The sequence below is a fragment of the Jaculus jaculus genome, chromosome X (genome assembly GCF_020740685.1).
Source record: "Jaculus jaculus isolate mJacJac1 chromosome X, mJacJac1.mat.Y.cur, whole genome shotgun sequence".
Classification (NCBI taxonomy): Eukaryota; Metazoa; Chordata; class Mammalia; order Rodentia; family Dipodidae; genus Jaculus; species Jaculus jaculus.
The window spans coordinates 76,883,795-76,904,619 of NC_059125.1; the positions used below are offsets into that span (position 1 = coordinate 76,883,795).

The following is a 20,825-nucleotide window of genomic DNA, read 5'->3' on the forward strand; positions in this document are numbered from 1 at the left end:
GAAGGCTTATAGAGCTGAAAATAAGTAGAGAATATGACAGGAAAGGAAATGCAAGAATAGGAGAGGGAAAACCAATACTTAAGAAATGATCTTTTGGGCTGGAGAGATGGCTTAGCGGTTAAGCGCTTGCCTGTGAAGCCTAAGGACCCCGGTTCGAGGCTCGGTTCCCCAGGTCCCACGTTAGCCAGATGCACAAGGGGGCGCACGCGTCTGGAGTTCGTTTGCAGAGGCTGGAAGCCCTGGTGCGCCCATTCTCTCTCTCTCCCTCTATCTGTCTTTCTCTCTGTGTCTGTCACTCTCAAATAAATAAATAAATAATTTTAAAAAAATAAAGAAAGAAAAAAAAAAGAAATGATCTTTAAAAAGACATGATGGTTCCAGCTCAACAAAATCCATTAACTTTACATTAATTCAAAGTAGCACATTGAGCTATGACATTTGTTTCAGTAAGTTAAACATTATGTATTTTCCTTCAGGCCTTAAAATAAAGAGTTACAGCCAAAATAGAATTTCAATAACTTCATTAAAAAAATAAACAAATATATTTTTCTTAACATTGTTTTTTAAAGTTAGAGGAATTACTAATTCCTTGCTATTTCGTATGTGAAATAGAATATTATGATATTTATAATAACACATTTCTTTAGCAGGGAAATATTTATTATATAAACCAAAAGATTTATTATATATAATAAAATTCTTAAATTGATTTATGAAAATCCACTACATATAGTAAAATTTGCTTCAAACTTGTAGAAATCCACATATCCTAATTTACATTGGTAATTGAGATCTGTTATATTTTCAAAAGTATTACACAACTATGTCTTACCAAATTTAGTGTGAATTATTTCTATGTAATGCACTTATCACATATTATAATTTAATGATACCATTTCTACTATTATCATTGCTAGCACAGACATTATTAGTAAGTCATTATAACTACTATCATTAATATTAATAGGGTGCTAATACTATATGATGCATATCAGCTATTTATAATAAACCAAACATTGTTTGTAGCACATATGTAATGACTATTATAATAATGGTAAACGCCTCTAATCTTCCCACTAATTTACAGAAACTACTTTATGTCTGTGAATCACAGTAAGCTCTATTTAAATAAATGAATTACATAATCACTTAAGTTAATTTTTGCTTTATTAACTATCTCATACTCAGTATATATAACTTTATATGACATTAATGGGAAAGAAAAGGCAGAAATGTATTGTTAATGGTTATAAAATAATATCTCACCAAGATTTAAAAGACAAAAATGCATACATATTTTATATAATGCATATATATGTATATATAGTATGTCACAAATATATAGAACATAGATATATAAAGCATAAATATATAAAAATGCACATAAGTATATGTAAGAGTATACATATATTTTTCCAAGTGCTGCAGGAATAGCCTTGTAAGTGCTGTTGCAATGCAAGCCTGAATACCTAGGTTCAATCAACAGCACCCAGAACCTTGGTGTGGCCACCCAACAATCTCCCTTGGCCTTCACATGCATGATCATGGGACATGTACATCTGCACACATGTGCACACACTAGCATAAATCACCTGCACATACCACATTTTAGACAATAAATGTCACACATTTTTTAAAAATATATTAAAATAAGAAATAGAATCTGGGGCTGAGGAGATGGCTTAGCAGTTAAGGCATTTGCCTGGGAAGCCAAAAGATCCATGTTTGACTCTCCAGATCCCATTTAAGCCAGACACACATAGATGAGGCAAGTGCAAGGTCACACATGCTCACTAGGTTGCACAAGCATCTAGGATTGAATTTCAGTGGCTAAGGCCCAGGTGTGCCAGTTCTCTTTCCTCAATCTCTCTCTTATAAAGAAGAAAGAAACTCATGTTCAAATCTCCAGGTCCCATGTAAGCCAGATGCATAGTGACTCAAGTATACAATATCACACATGCACACAAGGGGGCACATGTGTCTGGAGTTTTCAGCAGCTGAAGGTCCTGGCACACCCATTCTCTCTCTCTAATAAATAAATAAAACAACAGAATACATATGATATTTCTTTTAGTTGTTTGTTTTCTGGCTTCAAACTTATGGAAATCTTCTTGCTTCAGTCTTCTAAGTGTTGTGATTACCATCGTATGCCATGAGACCTTGCAATCTTTTACTTTTTGTTTGACTAAAGAAAACCATTCCCGGCCGGGCGAGGTGGCGCACGCCTGTAATCCCAGCACTCGGGAGGCAGAGGTAGGAGGATCGCCGTGAGTACAAGGCCACCCTGAGACTACAGAGTTAACTCCAGGTCAGCCTGGACCAGAGTGAGACCCTACCTCGTAAAACCAAAAAAAAAAAAAAAAAAGAAAAAGAAAAAGAAAACTATTCCCCACAATAAATCTAGTTACCTTTTCTTGCAAGCAAGATAGAGTTACATGAATTAGACACACATATATATGCAATAATGAACAGGAATATTCTTTTCATAGTAAACATGGAAAGTCACAGAATGGTGGGACTGCATGAAATTTTCTAGGTTATACTCAGTCTTCTAAACAACTCTATGATTTGGAAAAATAGCTGTGAAATCATTGTTCCTAAAACTTTGAAATTATGAGCTATAAGTTCTTGAGTTAATTTTCCAAATTCTCAAAAACACACTTTTCTTCTACAAAACAGAGATAAAAAAAAATGTCAATTTCCAGGTTGTCAAGATTTCTCAGTGTTTAAACATGCATGCTTGCAAAGCTTGCTGACCCAGGTTCAATTCCTCAGCAAAATGTAAAGCTGGATATACAAAGTAGTACATGTGTCTGGAGTTAATCTGCAGTGGCAAGTGGCCCAAGCACTTTCATACTTCTCTTTCTCTCAAAGTAAATAAATAAAAATATTAAAAAGAAAATGTCAATTTCCTAGCAAATCTTATAAGGCCTAAATTTAGAATATTACCAACAAAATATTACTTATGTAGTAAATTTGAATAAACTACAATTGTGATTTTTGGTATACGTTTAAATGTGGACTATTTATTTAAGACACAAGAACTTATATAACATATAACATTATATTACTATATAATATACTATAATATATATACATACATACATACATATATATATATATGTATATGTATATATATATATATATATATATATATATATATATATATATACACACACACACATACATACACACACATAGAGAGAGAGAGAGAGAGAGAGAGAGAGAGAGAGAGATTGGAGATTGAGAGAGAGAGACAGAAAGAGAGAGAGGGTGAGAGGGCTGGAGAGATGGCTTAGCGGTTAAGTGCTTGCTGTGAAGCCTAAGGAAAGACCCTGGTTCAAGGCTCGATTCCCCAGGACCCACATTAACCAGATGCACAAGGGGGCGCACGCATCTGGAGTTTGTTTGCAGGGGCTGGAGGCCCTGGCATGCACATTCTCTCTCTCTCTTTCCCTTTCACTCTCGATCTCTCTTAAATAAATAAATAAACAAAAAGAATTTTTAAAAAAGACAGAGAGAGAGAGAGAGAATATTTTGAATAATAAACTTTACAAATAGAAATATTTTTCTTAACAAAGATGTTAAGTTTGGAATTTAAATATCTTTAGATTTCTACTTTAAATAATTTAATGCTATAATTCAATGAAGATATGAATACAGTTGTAGTAGTAAAGTGCTTTTGTCTTCAACAATATGTAGCAGTCTTCACCATGGGTAATAGATGCAATAATTTCTGTCTTTGCATCAAGAATTCTAGTTTATGTTAGAATTTGAAATTTTGTTTTAAGTGCTCAACTTATTTGAGAAATAATCTTCAAGTTATCAAAGATAGTTTGTTAGAAAAGATATTAAACTTTGAGACAAATACAACTGAAACCTATAGTATCACAAGATTTTGTATATATGTGTATATATATATATATATATATATATATATATATGCTTTTTAACATTTTATATGTCATATAAATTATTTTTTGTTTATTGAATGTCTCTTATTAGCACATTGATATCTTCTTTTAAGCTCATATAGGAAATACAAATCTGCTTAAAAACTTCCTATGTCTCATATATATAGATGATATAGATATAGATATGAATATAGGTAGATATAGATATATGCTTTATTAGAAAACAAGTAATATTTGAATAGCTATTGTACATTTAAAACTTCAGAGTTTAGAGGTAATTTTTCATTGTGGCAATTGTAGTTTCTAGTTGAGATGAGATAGAAAGCCCTGAGAGCTGAAGTTTACACTTTCTTTAGCTCTTCTGTATTGTACTTTTATAACTTGCCTCTATAGTCATTGCTTAAAGCTGTGTGTATGTGACTTCATGCATGTGTGCTTGTGTGTGTGTGTGTGTGTGTGTGTGTGTGTGTGTTTGTGTGTGTGCGCGTACGCGCGCGAGAGAGAGAGTGTGTGTGTATAGGGAGGGATGGAGAAAGAGGATAATATTGTGCATTATTTAAATAAATGAATTTTGTCTTTAGACATGGTAACATTTCAGAGAAAATAAACTTGCCACTTTCAATTTTAAAGGCAGTATTATGTAACTCTCTATATATTTTGTGGTTTGTTTTTTACATTTCAAAATATGAATAGTAATAACTTAGTGAATAAGAGTATATTTCTTAAAAATACACCATATTTAATGATATCATGATGAATCAAAGTAAAAAGTAACTGTCTAAACAAACTACCACTGCCATACAAATACACATGTATTATAGAACACACATTGGAAATGTGAAAATAAAAAGAAATTTATTATATTACTGAATTATAGTAAACAGGCTAATCATGTCAGCTGATACATTTATATCTGTCTATTTTTGTATTTGTATCTGTGGTTTATAATTCGTTAAACCCAGAAATCTCATTGCATCGACCCGTTATTTGTAAATTATGTTTCCACATTTCAGCCACAATGCAAAAGCGCCTGAAGAAGGAAAAAAAAGCCAAGAGAAAACTGCAGGAAGCCTTGGAATTTGAATCAAAGCGCCGAGAACAAGTGGAGCAGGCACTTAAGCAAACTGCTGCTAGTGACAGTGGTCTGAGGATGTTGAAAGGTAATGTAAGACTTACACTTTTGAGGTAAAAGTAAACAAATGAAAACCTGGTTTCAAGGAGGGAGAGACGGACAGTGACACAGAAAGACAGAGACAGTTTGTTTGTTTGTTTTGGCATGAATCAAACTGATAGTCCTTCTGCCACCCCCACCCCACCCTCAGAAATACAAAACACTAGCAACAAGAAATCCTGCGGAGAAGCAGAAGGGCTAATCTCTCTGTGCAACTTCAGTAGAAGTGCTATACCAGCTCAGCTTAGTTGTGATGATGGTGGGTGAGCTCACTTTCAATTAGCTGAAGGATGGTGGATCCTTTCATTCACACAGTGTCATACTAGTCTTTGAGGAAAATTGTCTTGACAATGTCCTCTAAGTAAATCTTTGGAGATTCTGTTGGAAAAGTGTGCTCGAATCAAGAAATACTTTGAGTCTAAACTAATTTTTCCAAATGAATTTAAACTTTGTAAACCACCTACAACTGGATTGAACCCCTAATTTATGCACTATTCAAAATGATTTTTAAGCATATACATGCACACACAGAACTATTTTACATTATGAACATTACTTTTTGAACTTATCTGGAGCACAGTAGTAACATATTTGCTCCTTAATTGTTACAACATAAAACTTGAATTATAATGTGAACATTGCTCTTCACTTGCACTTATCATACAACTAACATCTTTTTTTTCAGATTAAAAATATTTTATTTATTTGACGGGGGGAAGAAAGAGGCAGATAGAGAGAATGGGTGTACTAGGGCCGTCAGTTTCTGTAAAGAACCCCAGATGCATGTACCACCTTGTTCATCTGTCTCATTTGGTTCTTGGGGAATCAAACCTAGGTCCTTTAACTTTGCATGCAAACTAATATCTTACAAGTAGAAAACACATGATATGGATGGGGCACTTTCACTTAGTCAGCTGTAGCCATCATTTATTGTCTGTAGACAGGGCATGTTAACCTAATAATTTTAATGGATTTGTATTTTTTCCTAGATTTTATATTTACATTATCAAATGAGGAAGGAAGGTGCTTAGTGAGAGCATATATGTAACTGTATAATTGAGTTATCACCCTCTTACCGTTAACAACAGATATAGCAATAGAAAAAAATTAAAAAATGAGGAAGAGATACAAAGGAAAAATAAAAACAAACCAAAAAATATCACTACTCAACTTTGCGTTATGTATAGTACCAAATTACTGGCTTACTGAAGGTTTTCTTTAGTTGTAAACAGGAAATACAGAATAGTACCTTAATCCTGAATGCCAATTCTTTCAGATACTGGAATACCAGATATTGAAATAGAAAACAATGGAACTCCTCATGATAGTGCTGCTATGCAAGGTACTGTGACTTCTTCCTATAACCGCTTTGTGCATTATCTTGGGAAAGGGTAGTAATTGAACTTTTATTGTCATACTTTTTATATAAATAAAATAAGTCTAACTCTTCATACCCCATGACTAAAGAATAATTAATAGTGAATTTAGGAGAAAAGGCACATAGATTATAGGACTTTGAAAACCTTTAACAGTGAAACTATATACTTATAATGTGATAAAAATCCTTACATATTTATCTGTTAAAATGATATGCAGTTATATGATAATCATATTGTAAAAATGTACAAATATATCTTCAATTTACCTTTTTGAAGTATATGATAAAACCTATTTTTACACATTACTACATTACTGATTTAAAGACCACAAGTATATTAATCATAACCATGGATATTTCCAAGGTGTTTTAGATATTTTATTAGCTTTTAAATTTGGGGGTTAATTTTACAAACCACTTACATATGGAAATAAGAATGGGGCTTATAATTCTCAACTTACATGGTTTTCACAAAAACTTAATCTTTTAAAATACTTATAGTTAGTAGTAAGAAAATGAACACATCAGCATAAAGTCTCCTTCGAATGCACAAGCTCCTTGAGTAAGACATGCCTTTGACCAGTACAAGTTTTCCATGCAACAAAGATGCAGTTTTCTAGCCCTTTATATTTATGCAGATTGAACTTATTTTCACTTTTTGTTTTAAAAAAATCTTGACTCTAATAAAATATTGTTAGGAGACATTTTCCCTACTTTTCAAAAATAAAGATAACAAAAAAAAGCATGTTGTTTTCTGGGGGGTTAACAATTTGGTGCTTTTCTGTTGTATGGTGAAAGGATCTGCTTGATTCTGCTGCACCCGGATATACCCCAGTATATTAAGTTGTGAACGCATGCATGCTTAGCTTGTACAGTAGAGCCTTTACTGTTTCTTATCCTTTTTATGCTTGCCTGATTTCTTCCCTCAATTTAAAGGCCACATTTATGTGAGCAGAATCAATTGGGACCAGGATTCATCGTTTGGCCAGTTCATTCACCATAGCTAAATTCATGAAGTCCCACTGCTGTGAGCCTGCAATTTGAGGTTGCCATTACATTCAAGGACAACAGTAGGGATAAATAGCCTGAAGTATAATTTGAATCCTGTCTGAATTAGAGAAACACGGAGATACACAGACCCGTTAAGGAGCATGGAGTTTGGTTGTGTCCCGACTTGATTGGGATATAAGATCAGCTTTGGAACAGGAGGCTGTGAGCTAAGCACACTACCAGTACATGCTTATTTTCATTATGCTTGAACTTTATACTTCCATCTAATCCATTACTGTTTCTTTAACTTATATGACACCATTTATCTCATAGTAATGTTATCTTTCTCAACCTTGAAATAACTAGATATTTTTGAGTTTTCCTAAATTTATTTTATTTTCATGGAATGAACAAGTATTTTATTCATGGGTGTTCAATTTGGTCATATATGGAATGGTAGAGTCCCTTCATATTTTAACTGTATAAACTCTGCAAAAACTGACTTTTTCATTTTAGTTTAATATTTAAATTTCATAATTATAGTTTAGTTGCGTTGAATTGCTTTAAAAATATTATTTATTTATTTATTTGAGAGAGAGAGAGAGAGAGAGAGAGAGAGAGAGAGAGAGAGAGAGAGAGAGAGAGAGAATGGGTGCACCAGGACCTCCAGCCACTGTAAACGAATTCAAGACGCATGTGCCCCCTTGTGCAGCTTGCTTACATGAGTCCTGGTGAATTACACTGAGACCCTTTGGCTTTGCAGACAAACTCCTTCGCTGCTAAGCCATCGCTCCAGCCCCTGAATATACTTTTAATAAGTTAATACTGGGCTGGAGCGATGGCTTAGCAGTTAAGCACTTGCCTGTGAAGCCTAAGGACCCTGGTTCAAGGCTCGATTCCCCAGGACCCACTTTAACCAGATTCACAAGGGGGTGCACGCCTCTGGAGTTCATTTGCAGTGGCTGGAGGCCCTGACATGCCCATTTTCTCTTTCTATCTATCTGCCTCTTTCTCTCTGTCTGTCACTCTCAAATAAATAAATAAAAATAAACCAAAAATTAAAAAAATAAATTAATACTTTTCTTCATTAAAATAGCAGAATCAGACTAAGGTGAAACTTACATTAAAACAAGGGAATCCACTTTGTTGTTCAAAATTACGACCCAAATTATTTAATATTTGTAGTTAAATTAGTCATATGTGTTAAAATAAAATCAGTTAATAATTTCTCATTGAATATTTTAGATTATTTTAAATATGGTTCAAAATAAATATGATGAAAATTTTAAAAATGAACATTCTCCCCTCTCTTGGCACAGATTGTAAACACTGTATATTATAAGGCCTACAACATAAGTTTATGGAAAAATAAAATGAATTTCTTTTGTTAGTATACTAGTAGAATCACAATATGATAATTAAGAGAGATATTTTCAGCAAAATATATTTGTTCTGTTAGAGCTATAGATTCCAGAAAATATTATCAGAATTAATTTTAAGTATAGTTTTCAAACTTAATGTTCTAATAATTACAGAAAAACACATAATCATTTAGCCTATTGGTTCAGATACTCAAAATTGGAAGATTACTTTTATATTTATAAACTTTACAAAATATGGAATTCTTAGAAAACATGAAATACAAGCATTTATATTATCTTTCCATTCTTGCTAATAATTCTGTGTGCTTATTACAGTTTCATTTACTTTTTGTATTTATTTTGACACTGTACAACTTTTTTCACCTTCTTTAGCTATCCAGTTTTAAAAACTGGAAGATTATTTCCTATCATTGTTTGCGAGAATCAACTCATGCATGCCAACACAGTGCCATGTCCACAACTCTTTTCCATCACAGAAAACAGTTCAGTCACCATTCATGTCTTTTCTCAACCTACTGTCAATAATTCTACTGGGTAGAAATCTATCATTATCCTAGTGCTCTCTCTTTGAAATTAAATTAGTTCCACTGTGACAGAAAAAAAAAATAAAAGGGGCTTGAAAATGTGGCATGGTCACCCTTAGGATAATACAATCATTTCTCTTTTGTCATAAATTCTCCATAGATTTTAGTTTAGACACATTCCTTATACACTAGGATTATTACATTTTATAAATCTCATCAGTTCACTTATTTTATTTCTCATAGCTCTAAATGTTATCTGTCAGAAAAGATACCATGTATAGACAATCTCATATTCAAAGAATATATGTATTTTATTAGTCTGCCATAACACCACATCCTGGATATTTTCAGATGGTCCACAATGAATATGTAGTTGCTCTGACAGCAATGTCCACTATCTCCCTAGGTGAAGCTTTCAGTGAAGCATATATACAAATATAGTCCCATTCAGATTCCTATACTTCAGCTGGGAACATCAACTGTCATATCAACCAATCTCTGCCTCACATAAAACAAACATGCCAGGTGTTATTAAGTGCACCTTCAGATCAATGATTTTTGCAAATGGCATTCAAATGCCATTTATGTAGTGCATTTTTTGCTGATAAAAGCAAATTAAATTAGTAGAACTACAAGTGAGCTGATAAAAACTAAAACTGAACAGCAGTACCATTAGCTAACAATGTAATATTTTCTCTTTATTGCATTCTGCCATTTAGTTATTATCCTATTGAAAATCTAATTATAACCCTTTTACTCCCTAGTCAAAATTCACAGTTTTTGCAAGCTTAGCACTGACAAGTGATTTCATTACATTTGATTGCCCATGCCCAGATTGACTTAACTTCACTTGGAGTCCTAAAAGCCCTCTCAGTTTCCCAGATTCCCTATTTGCACATTACTGCAACAGCTCCTTTAATTAATTAGCACGAACAGCAGTAACATGAACTGCTGAACAGAAAATAACATCATTTTATGATCACAGGGAGACTTCTCCTTTTGCATGTTTATACCTTAGTTAACTATAATTTAGTATGACTATATTTCAATGCCAGAGGCTACTCGGGCAGTCAACAGTATATGTTCATTATTGTTTTAAGTGGTATCATCATCATATTAATAGTAATAGGTAGAAGAAACATAAGATATGAGGCCCCCAAATTTTAGAAAATAGACAACAGCATCATGAACTTTCTAGCCATAAAATTAAGCAATAAAAATGAGTCCAGAGGAGAGAAAAATGAACATGGGCATAATGAGTGACACATTGTGCCTGTTTCTGACACTCCATTTGGCAGAAAAGAAAAGAAAATAACAAAAATAGTAAGAACTGATTCTTTGTGAGTGTAATGTGAAACCTGTGAATGATGTTTACTTTTGGCAACATATTTTGATAAATGTAAAGTGATTTAACAGTGAGCTGTAGTATTTATAAATATTTTTCCATAAATAAAATGAAATCTTTAAAAAAGTTCCTTCTTTTTGATAACACCCCAAACATTGAAAATAAATTGAAAATATATTTGACATTATAAATAAACTGATATAAAAATAAAGTTACTATATGTTCTTTTTTCTCACTAAATTTCTTTTGTGCAAAAAGGTAAACATATTGGCTCATCTTCAAAATATAAACTAGACATTTAAGGACATATGAAATGAATGATTTCTTCCAAACACTGTGCACTAAAGATGTGATGGTAGAATTTAAAACAAAGTTGCTAAAGTATCATTTGACTGAAAAAAGTATCAGATACAATTTTAACTTCATATTAAAATGCATTGTGTTTTAAGCATACTTATATGCATATTATAGAACATTTAAAATATTGTCCAGTCTCTATCAATTTCAGTATTGTTTAGCCTTCTTTGACCCTGGAAACATGATCATTATCTCTTTTTTCTGATGCTCATTTAATAACCAAGACCATTTCTCCAAAGTGTAATATGATAAGAAAAACAAAAAAAGGAGCAAAGCAAGGTAAATTTCTTTAAAAAAAAATATCTACAAGTTCCACCACAGTGTACTTTCAAGCTGTCTTCATAACTTCTAGTGTTTGCTTCCTGGCATAACATAATCAACTATTAATCCCCCCCATAAGTCTTATACTGTGTTGGAAGATGCACACAAGCTCTCTGATGCTTCTTTTATGAAGTAAAACATTCTCTTGTAGAAATATTAACACAGTATTAGTAGTGTGTTTTCTGAAAAAAAAAATTAAATGATTTCTTTGAAAATAGGAACTTTTTACTACCAAGAGAAATTCCTTCAACTGTCATCATAGAATGGGAAAACACTGTATTATATACCCTGCAGATCCAAGTTTTTCTCTTAAGTGACTATATATATATATATATATATATATATATATATATATATATATATATATATGGTTTGATTTCCTATTATGTTCATCTTATGACCTGAGATTCTTTTTACCCCAGGAAGAATTTATCTTTTCTTCATCCTTCTCAGTTTTTGTTTTTAAACTCAATTGGTGGTGCCTCCTAGATTATATAATACCTCTCTGCTGTGAAATGTCTGTCACATTATAGTATAGATATGTTTCTAATTAAATCTTAGATGAGCATGGAAAGCTTCATTACTTGATCATGTAGGGTCTGGTTGTCACATGTAGTTTGCCTCAATTCCTTGTATAGTTGATAAAAAGATTTATAGTGACCAAAAGGTTTTCACATTTACTATGATGGTAGCATAAAATCCCATATACAGATCTAAGACTTATAATTCCAGCTATATCTCACTTATATAACAAATAAAATGGCACTGATAGCAAGACAATGAGAATTTCAAGACAAGATTAGTTGTTCTGCTTCTTAGCATTTTGAGTACACAGAAGAAGTTCATCAATAAACAGGCTTTCTTTCACTATAACATAAGTTATATAAATACACTCTGATGGCTGCTATTTTATGCCTCATCTTGTTTATAAATGTGAGTCATTTTAAGCTTAGAATTCACCCTTTCCTACTCTTATCTTATAAATCCCTGAGTTACTTCATAAGAAAAAGTAATCAATTAGAAGTTTGATTTTATTTTTGTATTTTCATATATAGAATGAAATACACAGCATTTTTAGGGAAAATTCTATTCATATACCATCATTTTTATACTACTTTTAAATCTTTGGAATTAGTATACAGCTGCTACCTGAATGTATAGTAGCTACATGCCAAAATGGCCATCTTCCTTGAGTGATAAATTCATAGGTAAATATTTCTTTATGATTAAACTTGCAATACATTGTTAGAAGATCCTCAGTTATCTAACTATGGGCTTAGATTTCTTTACTGTGGAGTGTAAGCAGAATGTAGTATTTGTTTGCTCTAGCATCCTTGTTTCTCATTTATTATAGTCATATAATATTTAATTTTGAAAATTAGAGTGACAATAAAAATAAATTTTAGAATTTTATTCAGAACTTCTTATTCTCCTAAACTGTATGCTTTATAATTTTAATATTTGAAAAAGCATATTAGTAACAATCTATATATTAAGCTTGAATCTACTTTTTAGACGTAACATGAATAACTATTAAAATGACATTTTCCCCAGTTCTTCATTAAGCTTTCAAAAAAGCATAATTTCTCAACAAACACTTTTCCTCATCTCCCCATTTCACCACAAAGTGCTGTGAGTTTCTTTAAGATTATTAAAATTGAGCTAATAAAATGTAGATCTCAGCCTATATGAACAACCATTTAATGAGTGTCACACAACCTGCAACAAACAGAACTTATACTCAAATCTTACAATCTGCTGATAAATGCATTTCAATTCTCCATCAGGAATGCTGTATGCTTTCATTGTAAACTTTGCACATGTGAATGTTTTCCATTATTTTATTTCTTTCCTCCATATTTTGATTCCATTGAAATCAGATTTTAAAATGTTTTCTTGTCAGCTTGGAAAACAAATTTAGTAGCTAAAAATTATCACAAAAATTTTGTTAAAATATATTAAAATATGTTCAAAGTAGCTTTTATAAAAATGAATTTGATCTTTACAAAATGTGTTCTAATTTACATATTAAAGAAAAGTTAAACATTGATTGAACTTTAATATATTTATGTAAATGACATAGAAGCAAAAACTGTGTGCTTCAGAATTGTTGTCAAAAAGATTTGCACATGACAAACACATTTGAAGAAGTTCCTGACCTCATCAGGAGACTATAAATATGAGATTTCACAGAACCCAAGTATTTTTAAAATTTGACATTGAGGAGGGAGCTGAAGAGATTGCTCAGTGGGTGAAGCAATTGACATACAAACATGAGAATCGGAGTTTAGATCCCAAGCACCCACATAAAAGCTTAATGTGGTGACACAAATCTGTAATCCATTCCCTGGGGAGGCAGAAACCGGAGGATCCCTGAATCTTGCTGGACAGCTGGTCTAGCTGAATTGGTGAGGGTCTGGTTAGGTAAGAGACCATGTTTCAGAAAACAAGGTTGAGATCATTTAGGGAACACAGCCCAGGTCAGCCTCTGGCCTCCACGTGCATGTACACCTGCCCACACAAATGTTCCCACACAGATACACAAGCATAATGCATATAAACCTGTGCACCATGCATACAACCAAGGAAAGAATAAAGTCCTTGCCATGATTCAAAAGATATAAGTAACTTGTGGGGCTGGAGAGATGGCTTAGCGATTAAGCGCTTGCCTGTGAAGCCTAAGGACCCTGGTTCGAGGCTCGGTTCCCCAGGTCCCACGTTAGCCAGATGCACAAGAGGGTGCACGCGTCTGGAGTTCGTTTGCAGAGGCTGGAAGCCCTGGCGCACCCATTCTCTCTCTCTCCCTCTATCTGTCTTTCTCTCTGTCTGTCGCTCTCAAATAAATAAATAAAAAATGACCAAAAATAAATAAATAAAATAAGTAACTTGTGAACATCTGTCTTTATTACCATTTTATGACTGGTATACAAGAAATAGAGTGATATAAAGTACATGGATTTTCTCAGTTAATAAGTTGGTAACAGTACTAATCTTGAGAAGGCATTTATCCTCTATTTGTCTTATATAACTGATATATAAAATTTTGTCTCAAATATAGACTATTAAATATATAGTTACAGCAATACATCTCTATATTTTGCCCTATGGGGAAACAACAAGTTATTCATTCCCTCTTTTGTAGGATGTCGTACAAGAACTAGAGTTATAATAAATGGAAAAGGTATATTAATTATTTCACAAATCAGAGTGAATTAGATAATGAGAAAGATGCAATGAAACTCTATTTTCATACCATTTCCAGAATAGACAACCTACATTTGTCTTTGTTTTGATTCAATCATGAATCTATTTTCTTAAGACTGTTAGAGTGAACTAGTCATTTTTTAAGCAATCTCCATTTAAAGAAAAATAATTAGATTCTGAAAATAAAGTCCACGTTTCTGAGAAAATGAGTTCAAAATAAATTTCTTCTCCAGATGCAGAGGAATAGGGCTCAATAGCATTTTATTATTTGCCTCTAGCATGCAATAATCTACTTTCATACTCTCATATAAGTGACTCAGTGTTTATGCTACTGCCTTAATAGCTAGCTAGACTAAGCTAGCCTTGCTATTTTCACTTATGAAGAATGCAAATACCGAATATGTTCCCACAAATGAAATAGATTTCATACAACTAATTCTGTATTTAGTTTGGACTAAACAAACTTAAGACTTATATACTTATTGAACTTCTGCATTACTTTATCTTTCTCTTATTCAACTTAGGGAAACACAACCTACCGGAGCTAAGACCTTCCTTGATGTCAAATAATATGGTCCTACTTGAAAATCAGAAACACAGTACTAATAGAGCACCATAAGGAAAACATGGAAATATGTAGTTGAACTCATTTTTTAAAGTGCAAATAGTTCAAAATAAGTTACCAATAATAGAAGAAATATTTAATAACCTAAAGCTTGTCTATAATGAAGTTTATAATTTCTGTGGAAGCTCTAGTGTTCATGTAAATGAGCAAGTGGAAAGAACACACAGGAAAAAGCATTAGCCTTAAATAGGGGGAAAAAAAAACACAAAACCTCTAAATGTATTTTGCTCTAGAAATAAACTAACCCTCAAAAAATATTATACATACCCACTTACTAATTTTCAAAAATATTTAAATGAGCAGTATGTTTCAAATGACCATCCTTTCAGGAAAGGAAATCTCACCCACAAGAGGAATCACAACCCCTAGCAAAGATTTTGATTCATAGAAAATGGTAAATGTTTCCACATAGTTTATACCATGAGGGAAAACAGAAATCTTCATAAATACTATGCTTTTTAAGCTAGTCACACATTCCACTGCAAGTTGCAAAGCTGCAGAACATGCACAGGGGGCTCATAAGCATATTTTACTTAAAGAATATAATTCACACCATTTTATTTTTTTTATTTATTTATTTTTTTAATTTATTAGTTTTCTTTTCAGTAAATACAGGCAGTTTGGTACCATTATTTAGGCTCATCTGCGATCTACCCCCTCCCATTAGACCCTCCTTGTTAATGAAAATGGGTCGTGCATTGTGGAGTTAGCCCCCAGTTATTGGTATGATAAATGTCTCTGCATATCATGACCCAACATGTGACTCTGACATTCTTTCCACCCCCTCTTCCACAAAATTTCCCTGAGCCATGTTGGGTTCATTTGTGGTCTGCTTCAGTGCTGAGGTGTTGGGGGCCTCTGAGGCTCTTGCTCTCTGCTTTGGTAGGAGTTGATTTTTCTGTGTTGATCTCCTTCCCCTTTGTGCTGGTATCTGGTTCACAGGAAAACATCACCCTTGCTTATTTCGCCAGTTGTCCTTAGTTTCAGTTGGGCCCCTTTTGAGGTATGTTGGGGCTGCTCTCTTCTTAGGATCTGCATCTATCTGGAAAAAAGAAGCAGATTCTCCAATGGAGAGTAAGTTAGCACCTGGAAAATTGAGATAGCACTTACTTTTTTGATAGACAGTTTGATAGGTGTAGGCCCTCTTATACCCCGTAATTGATGGTAGCTTGATATTGTAGAGTGGGCTTGTGTTTGGGTATGGTTCTGATCTGTTTCCTAGCTCCAGCTATGGGTCTAGTACAACTGAGTGGATCAGTTAGCCAAATCAAGAGCAATTGGTTCCTCACCATGGCTGTGTACCACTATTGCATTTGTGTGGGCATCACATCTGGTTATTTGTTGCTAATTAGGTTAAACAATGTGTTGCTTGGGCAGATCTTGGTCATTTCCCCCAGTCGCCTATGTAGCACCTTCTGGCACTAGACACGCTGACTGTCTGGGGACTGACTCTCTCCTGGCTTCCAGCCATGTCATTCCATTTTATGCATCAGCTGTGTATGGAGTCTTCAGCAATAGGGTCTTACCACTGGCCTTTGGTGGGTCATCAAGTACTCTGACAGAAGTCTGTCATTGTTTTGGGAAACCTTGTAGGTTTCTCTGATCAAAAGCTCATTGTGGATGGTAGGCCCAAGCTGGAAGTGGGGGTTATAGGTCAGTGTCCACTAAGAAATTGAGGAAAAACATAACTAATATGCAAGAGTTAGAGAGGAGAGAGATAAAGGGGAGAGGGGGAGAGGGAGGGAGGGAAGATGTAGGAGATTTAGGTCAGTCTTGATCCTAACCTCTCCAGTGTCTTGTGGCTCAGGTGTTTCCTGTAAGGGTCTAGTGAAAGTTCAGCCATTTGGTCTGTCTTTTAGGAAGTAGAATTTTATGGTACCATTGCCTTTTGGGTCCGGATTACTGTTTTCCACCCTTCGATTCCCTCCCCACCCTCCCATCCATCTTATTGTCTAGTCCATGAGGTGCTTGCTGGGTATATTGTCAATATCACCCCTAGAAAATAAAATTAAGTATTAAATTACTGTAAATCTACAATTTTGCTCACCTCTGAATAATTTCATTTTGTTAAAATGATACTTGAATATATTTATGAAAAGATAAGGCTAGTAAAATTATACATTTATTATTATTAGCACAGACTTATTCAAATGCTGAAAACATATAGAGCATCAAAAATAATATAAAGTAAGTTTTTAATTTTCCATGAAGTGCATTGAGTAAATTTTTGATTTTCTTTGTTGGAATGATATTTTGACCAGGTCTTATTGTTTTTTCTGTGCAGCTTGAACACTGATGCCGGAACTCCAACTGATCATAGGCACGGATAGGGTGCTGTAGCAGTTACCTGCTTACCTAGTGTTGTAATTCTTTAGAATTCATCCTCAAATTCTTTTCAAATATGGAACCTTCAATTACTATTTGTTCATGACTGATAATTAGGACCTTTCACATACTGGGAACATGTGCTAGAGAATGGATTTCACAATGTTTTAGGGGGTAATCATAATGGTGACTGAACATAACACTTTTTAACCCATTTCTTCCAAGGAGTTCACAGTACTTCATAAACATTACCACATTTATATACACTTCATATTCCTAGTGGGGTGAGTAGGTATAAGAATGTTTAAAATTGAGAACATGCTCTTTCTAGATGATATGAGAGAAAAGAAAATGCAGGTGCACCTACTTTAAGCAGTGGTCATTATGAAATGTCTTTATATTTGTCCAATATGATTGTTAACAGGAATTGTATCAGGAGGCAATTTATTCAAATAATCAAAATTTGTTATGGCCTGTGAGATCACTTTTCTAGAACAAAACAGTTTGCCTGTACTGTTGTCTTAAAAAGTATAGAGAGCTCTAGTTTCTACATTTTACTATACCTACATGTCCCTTTGAAATGCTGATGTTGGAAGTTAGTTAACCACTCTACACTAGCACATCCCTTATCTGTAAAGAAGACAATGATCTGGGCTGGAGAGATGGCTTAGCAATTAAGGTGCTCACCAGCAAAGCCAATGGACCCAGGTTTAATTCCACAGTACTCACATAAAGCTGGACGCCCAAGGTGATGCATACATCTGTAGTTCATTTGCAGTGGCTATAGATCCTGACATGCCCATTCTCTCTCTATCTGCTTCTCTCTCATGTGCTCAAATAAATAAATAAACATGTAAAAGTATAAAAAAGAAGACAATTAACAAAACAGCTCCATTCTATTAAAAATACCTCCTTTTTACTTTTCTTCTCTTTCCACCCAAAATTTTGTTTCCTATTTGTTATGATAGAAACAAGAAGCAGAAATATAAAAGGATCTATATAATGAAGTAGATAGGCAGTTACAGATATGATGTAACATTCACATCAAGTCTACACGTATAGCTTCAAATTTTTTATTGGGGACTTTAATATATGAACATATTGCAAATTGGTTATATCGTCATTGATTGGGCTATTGTCATATGTACCCCCTCCCCTGCCCCAATTCCACAGACATGGATGCACCAGTCAGTTCCTTTTAGGAGGACAATGCCCTGTAGTACATCTTCCTACCCTGTAACTCTTACATTCTTTCCATACCCTCTTATGCAATGTATCCTAATCCTTGGAGATCATAAGTTTCCTTTAGTGCTGAGCACTCAGTAGCCTCTGATTTTATACTTTGATGAGTTTTGAGTGTCCCAGTGTCTATAATCATCTTCTTAGAGAAGGTTCTCTGGCTAAGGATGAGAGCAGCACTCATATTTAACCCACCATTTCCTCTATAATGATCACTGGGCCCTAGTGGGTGATGTCATGGATATTGTTACTCTTCATAGTCTGTTTTAAATATGTTCAGGTAAATGATATGCTTAAATGATCATGACTAGATGAATCTTTTGGATTGAAATATTTGGTTTGAAATATATTTTTAATATAGTGGTTTATTTAGTGGAGACCTGGCTACAAGCTGGTGAGAGAGATCTGTTACCATTTACATACCTCTTAAAAATTTAATAAAGTAGCATTTGGGTTATCAAAAACATTTAGTTCTACTCCTAAAGTGCTCTCCAAACACCAAACAGAATCTTATTCATTGCCTTATATCTGCCCTTGAATTAATTTCTGTTCTGACAAAAGCTCTACTTATGCAAAAGACAAAATGAGTTGAATCTGTTCTCCAATAGTCATCTCCCTATGGTTGTCCATATAGCTTATTTTAGAAGGGCCACCTAACCTACATATTTTGTACATTACATTATATACATATCAATGTGGCATATACTCTGAAGCATTTTTCCTAAGTTATAGGAATTTTATTTCTGGCAGTTTCCATGGACTGAGCAAGGTCATTTTATGAGTATGTGGTATGGTACTTTAGCCCACTGCAGCAAAATAATGCCTACTGGGTAATGTTATAAAGAGATAAAAGGGAAATCAAGTGTTTTATTATATCACACATGTGAACTAAATAATAATGAAGTGTGAGTAAAAGTGCTCCCTTCTAATGCTGTCTTCCGGCCCTGATCATATTACTCTGTATTCATTATGACGCCTTATTTTAGCTATTTCTTTTCATTCATTTTAAATGTACAACACACAAGGCAAATGTCACATTTACTTGGGTTTGAGACACATAAGTCCAGTGATCAACAGAGGGTCTTATGTAAGGAGAAGGCAACACCATCCTTCTGTGCCACAAAGTATGCCTATGTCAGGCAGTGTTATGCTGGGGAAGAACTGCATGAGCCTATATTTTTACTTGAAATACAGCCACATTTATATATATATCAAATTCCATGTTTTACCTCTCAGATTAATCTTAAAGTAATAAAGTTTGCCAAGTCTCCCTTCATGTTACTGTGCGTGCCCCTTTTCTTGAGTTCCCATGAACCTTACATCTCTCAAAAGGATACCATTCACTGCCTTTCCTGATCTTTAATCTTGTTTACATCTAGAATGCATATGAGATCATCTTTGTTGGGAGCTCAAGTACAAGCCCTCTTAGAAACATGAAACCTTAAATTACTAATTAGCTGTTTCCTGTTCCTAATGAAGTGAGCATGCAGGGTTTGGATTAAAATTCAACTACTATTCTCCTTTGTTTATGGTTCCAGATGTTTTTGTTTTATCTAAGAGTTTACTTTGACAGCTACTGCTAAATGATAAATCACTCATATTACAAGTTGAAATGCATTTTGAAATTGAAATGTGGCAAACTTTAAGATTGCTTCAAGGATCAGTGTCAGTTACCAGTTCAATGCTGAGCCCCTCCTTATGTTCAACCAGTACTGGCATACATAAAATACCAACCAAAGACCAACAACATTAGGCAAGCCTCTACACGTGGTCTGCTTTTCTACTGTCTTTATGATTTAAGGGAAAAGCCTTACTACTATTGAATATCAATCAATATTGAGTAAAATAATAGATTCATATCACTACCGTCTTCTTGCCAGCCTTGCATGCTGCTATGGAAACTACTTCAAATAGGCCTAATGGGCAGGGACATTTAATGAAGGTTATGAACAGATATGTTTGTCTATTTTAATAAAGATAATAATTAAACATAATAAAGGAGATTTTTCAAAAATTTCATGTTTTTAAAGGACAAATGACAATTGTCTTT

The 20,825-nt window shown here is 33.7% G+C and overlaps 1 protein-coding gene across 5 annotated transcripts in view; it reads left to right on the forward strand.

Moving 5' to 3' along the window:
* The window catches only part of Dach2 (dachshund family transcription factor 2), a 556,554-nt gene that overhangs the window by 534,165 nt on the left and 1,564 nt on the right, over positions 1-20,825 (forward strand). For all 5 annotated transcript variants that reach the window (XM_045140992.1, XM_045140993.1, XM_045140996.1 and 2 more), the window contains 2 exons: positions 4,928-5,074; positions 6,362-6,427. In XM_045140992.1, the coding sequence (XP_044996927.1) occupies positions 4,928-5,074; positions 6,362-6,427 (213 nt within the window). The remainder of the gene's footprint in view (positions 1-4,927; positions 5,075-6,361; positions 6,428-20,825) is intronic.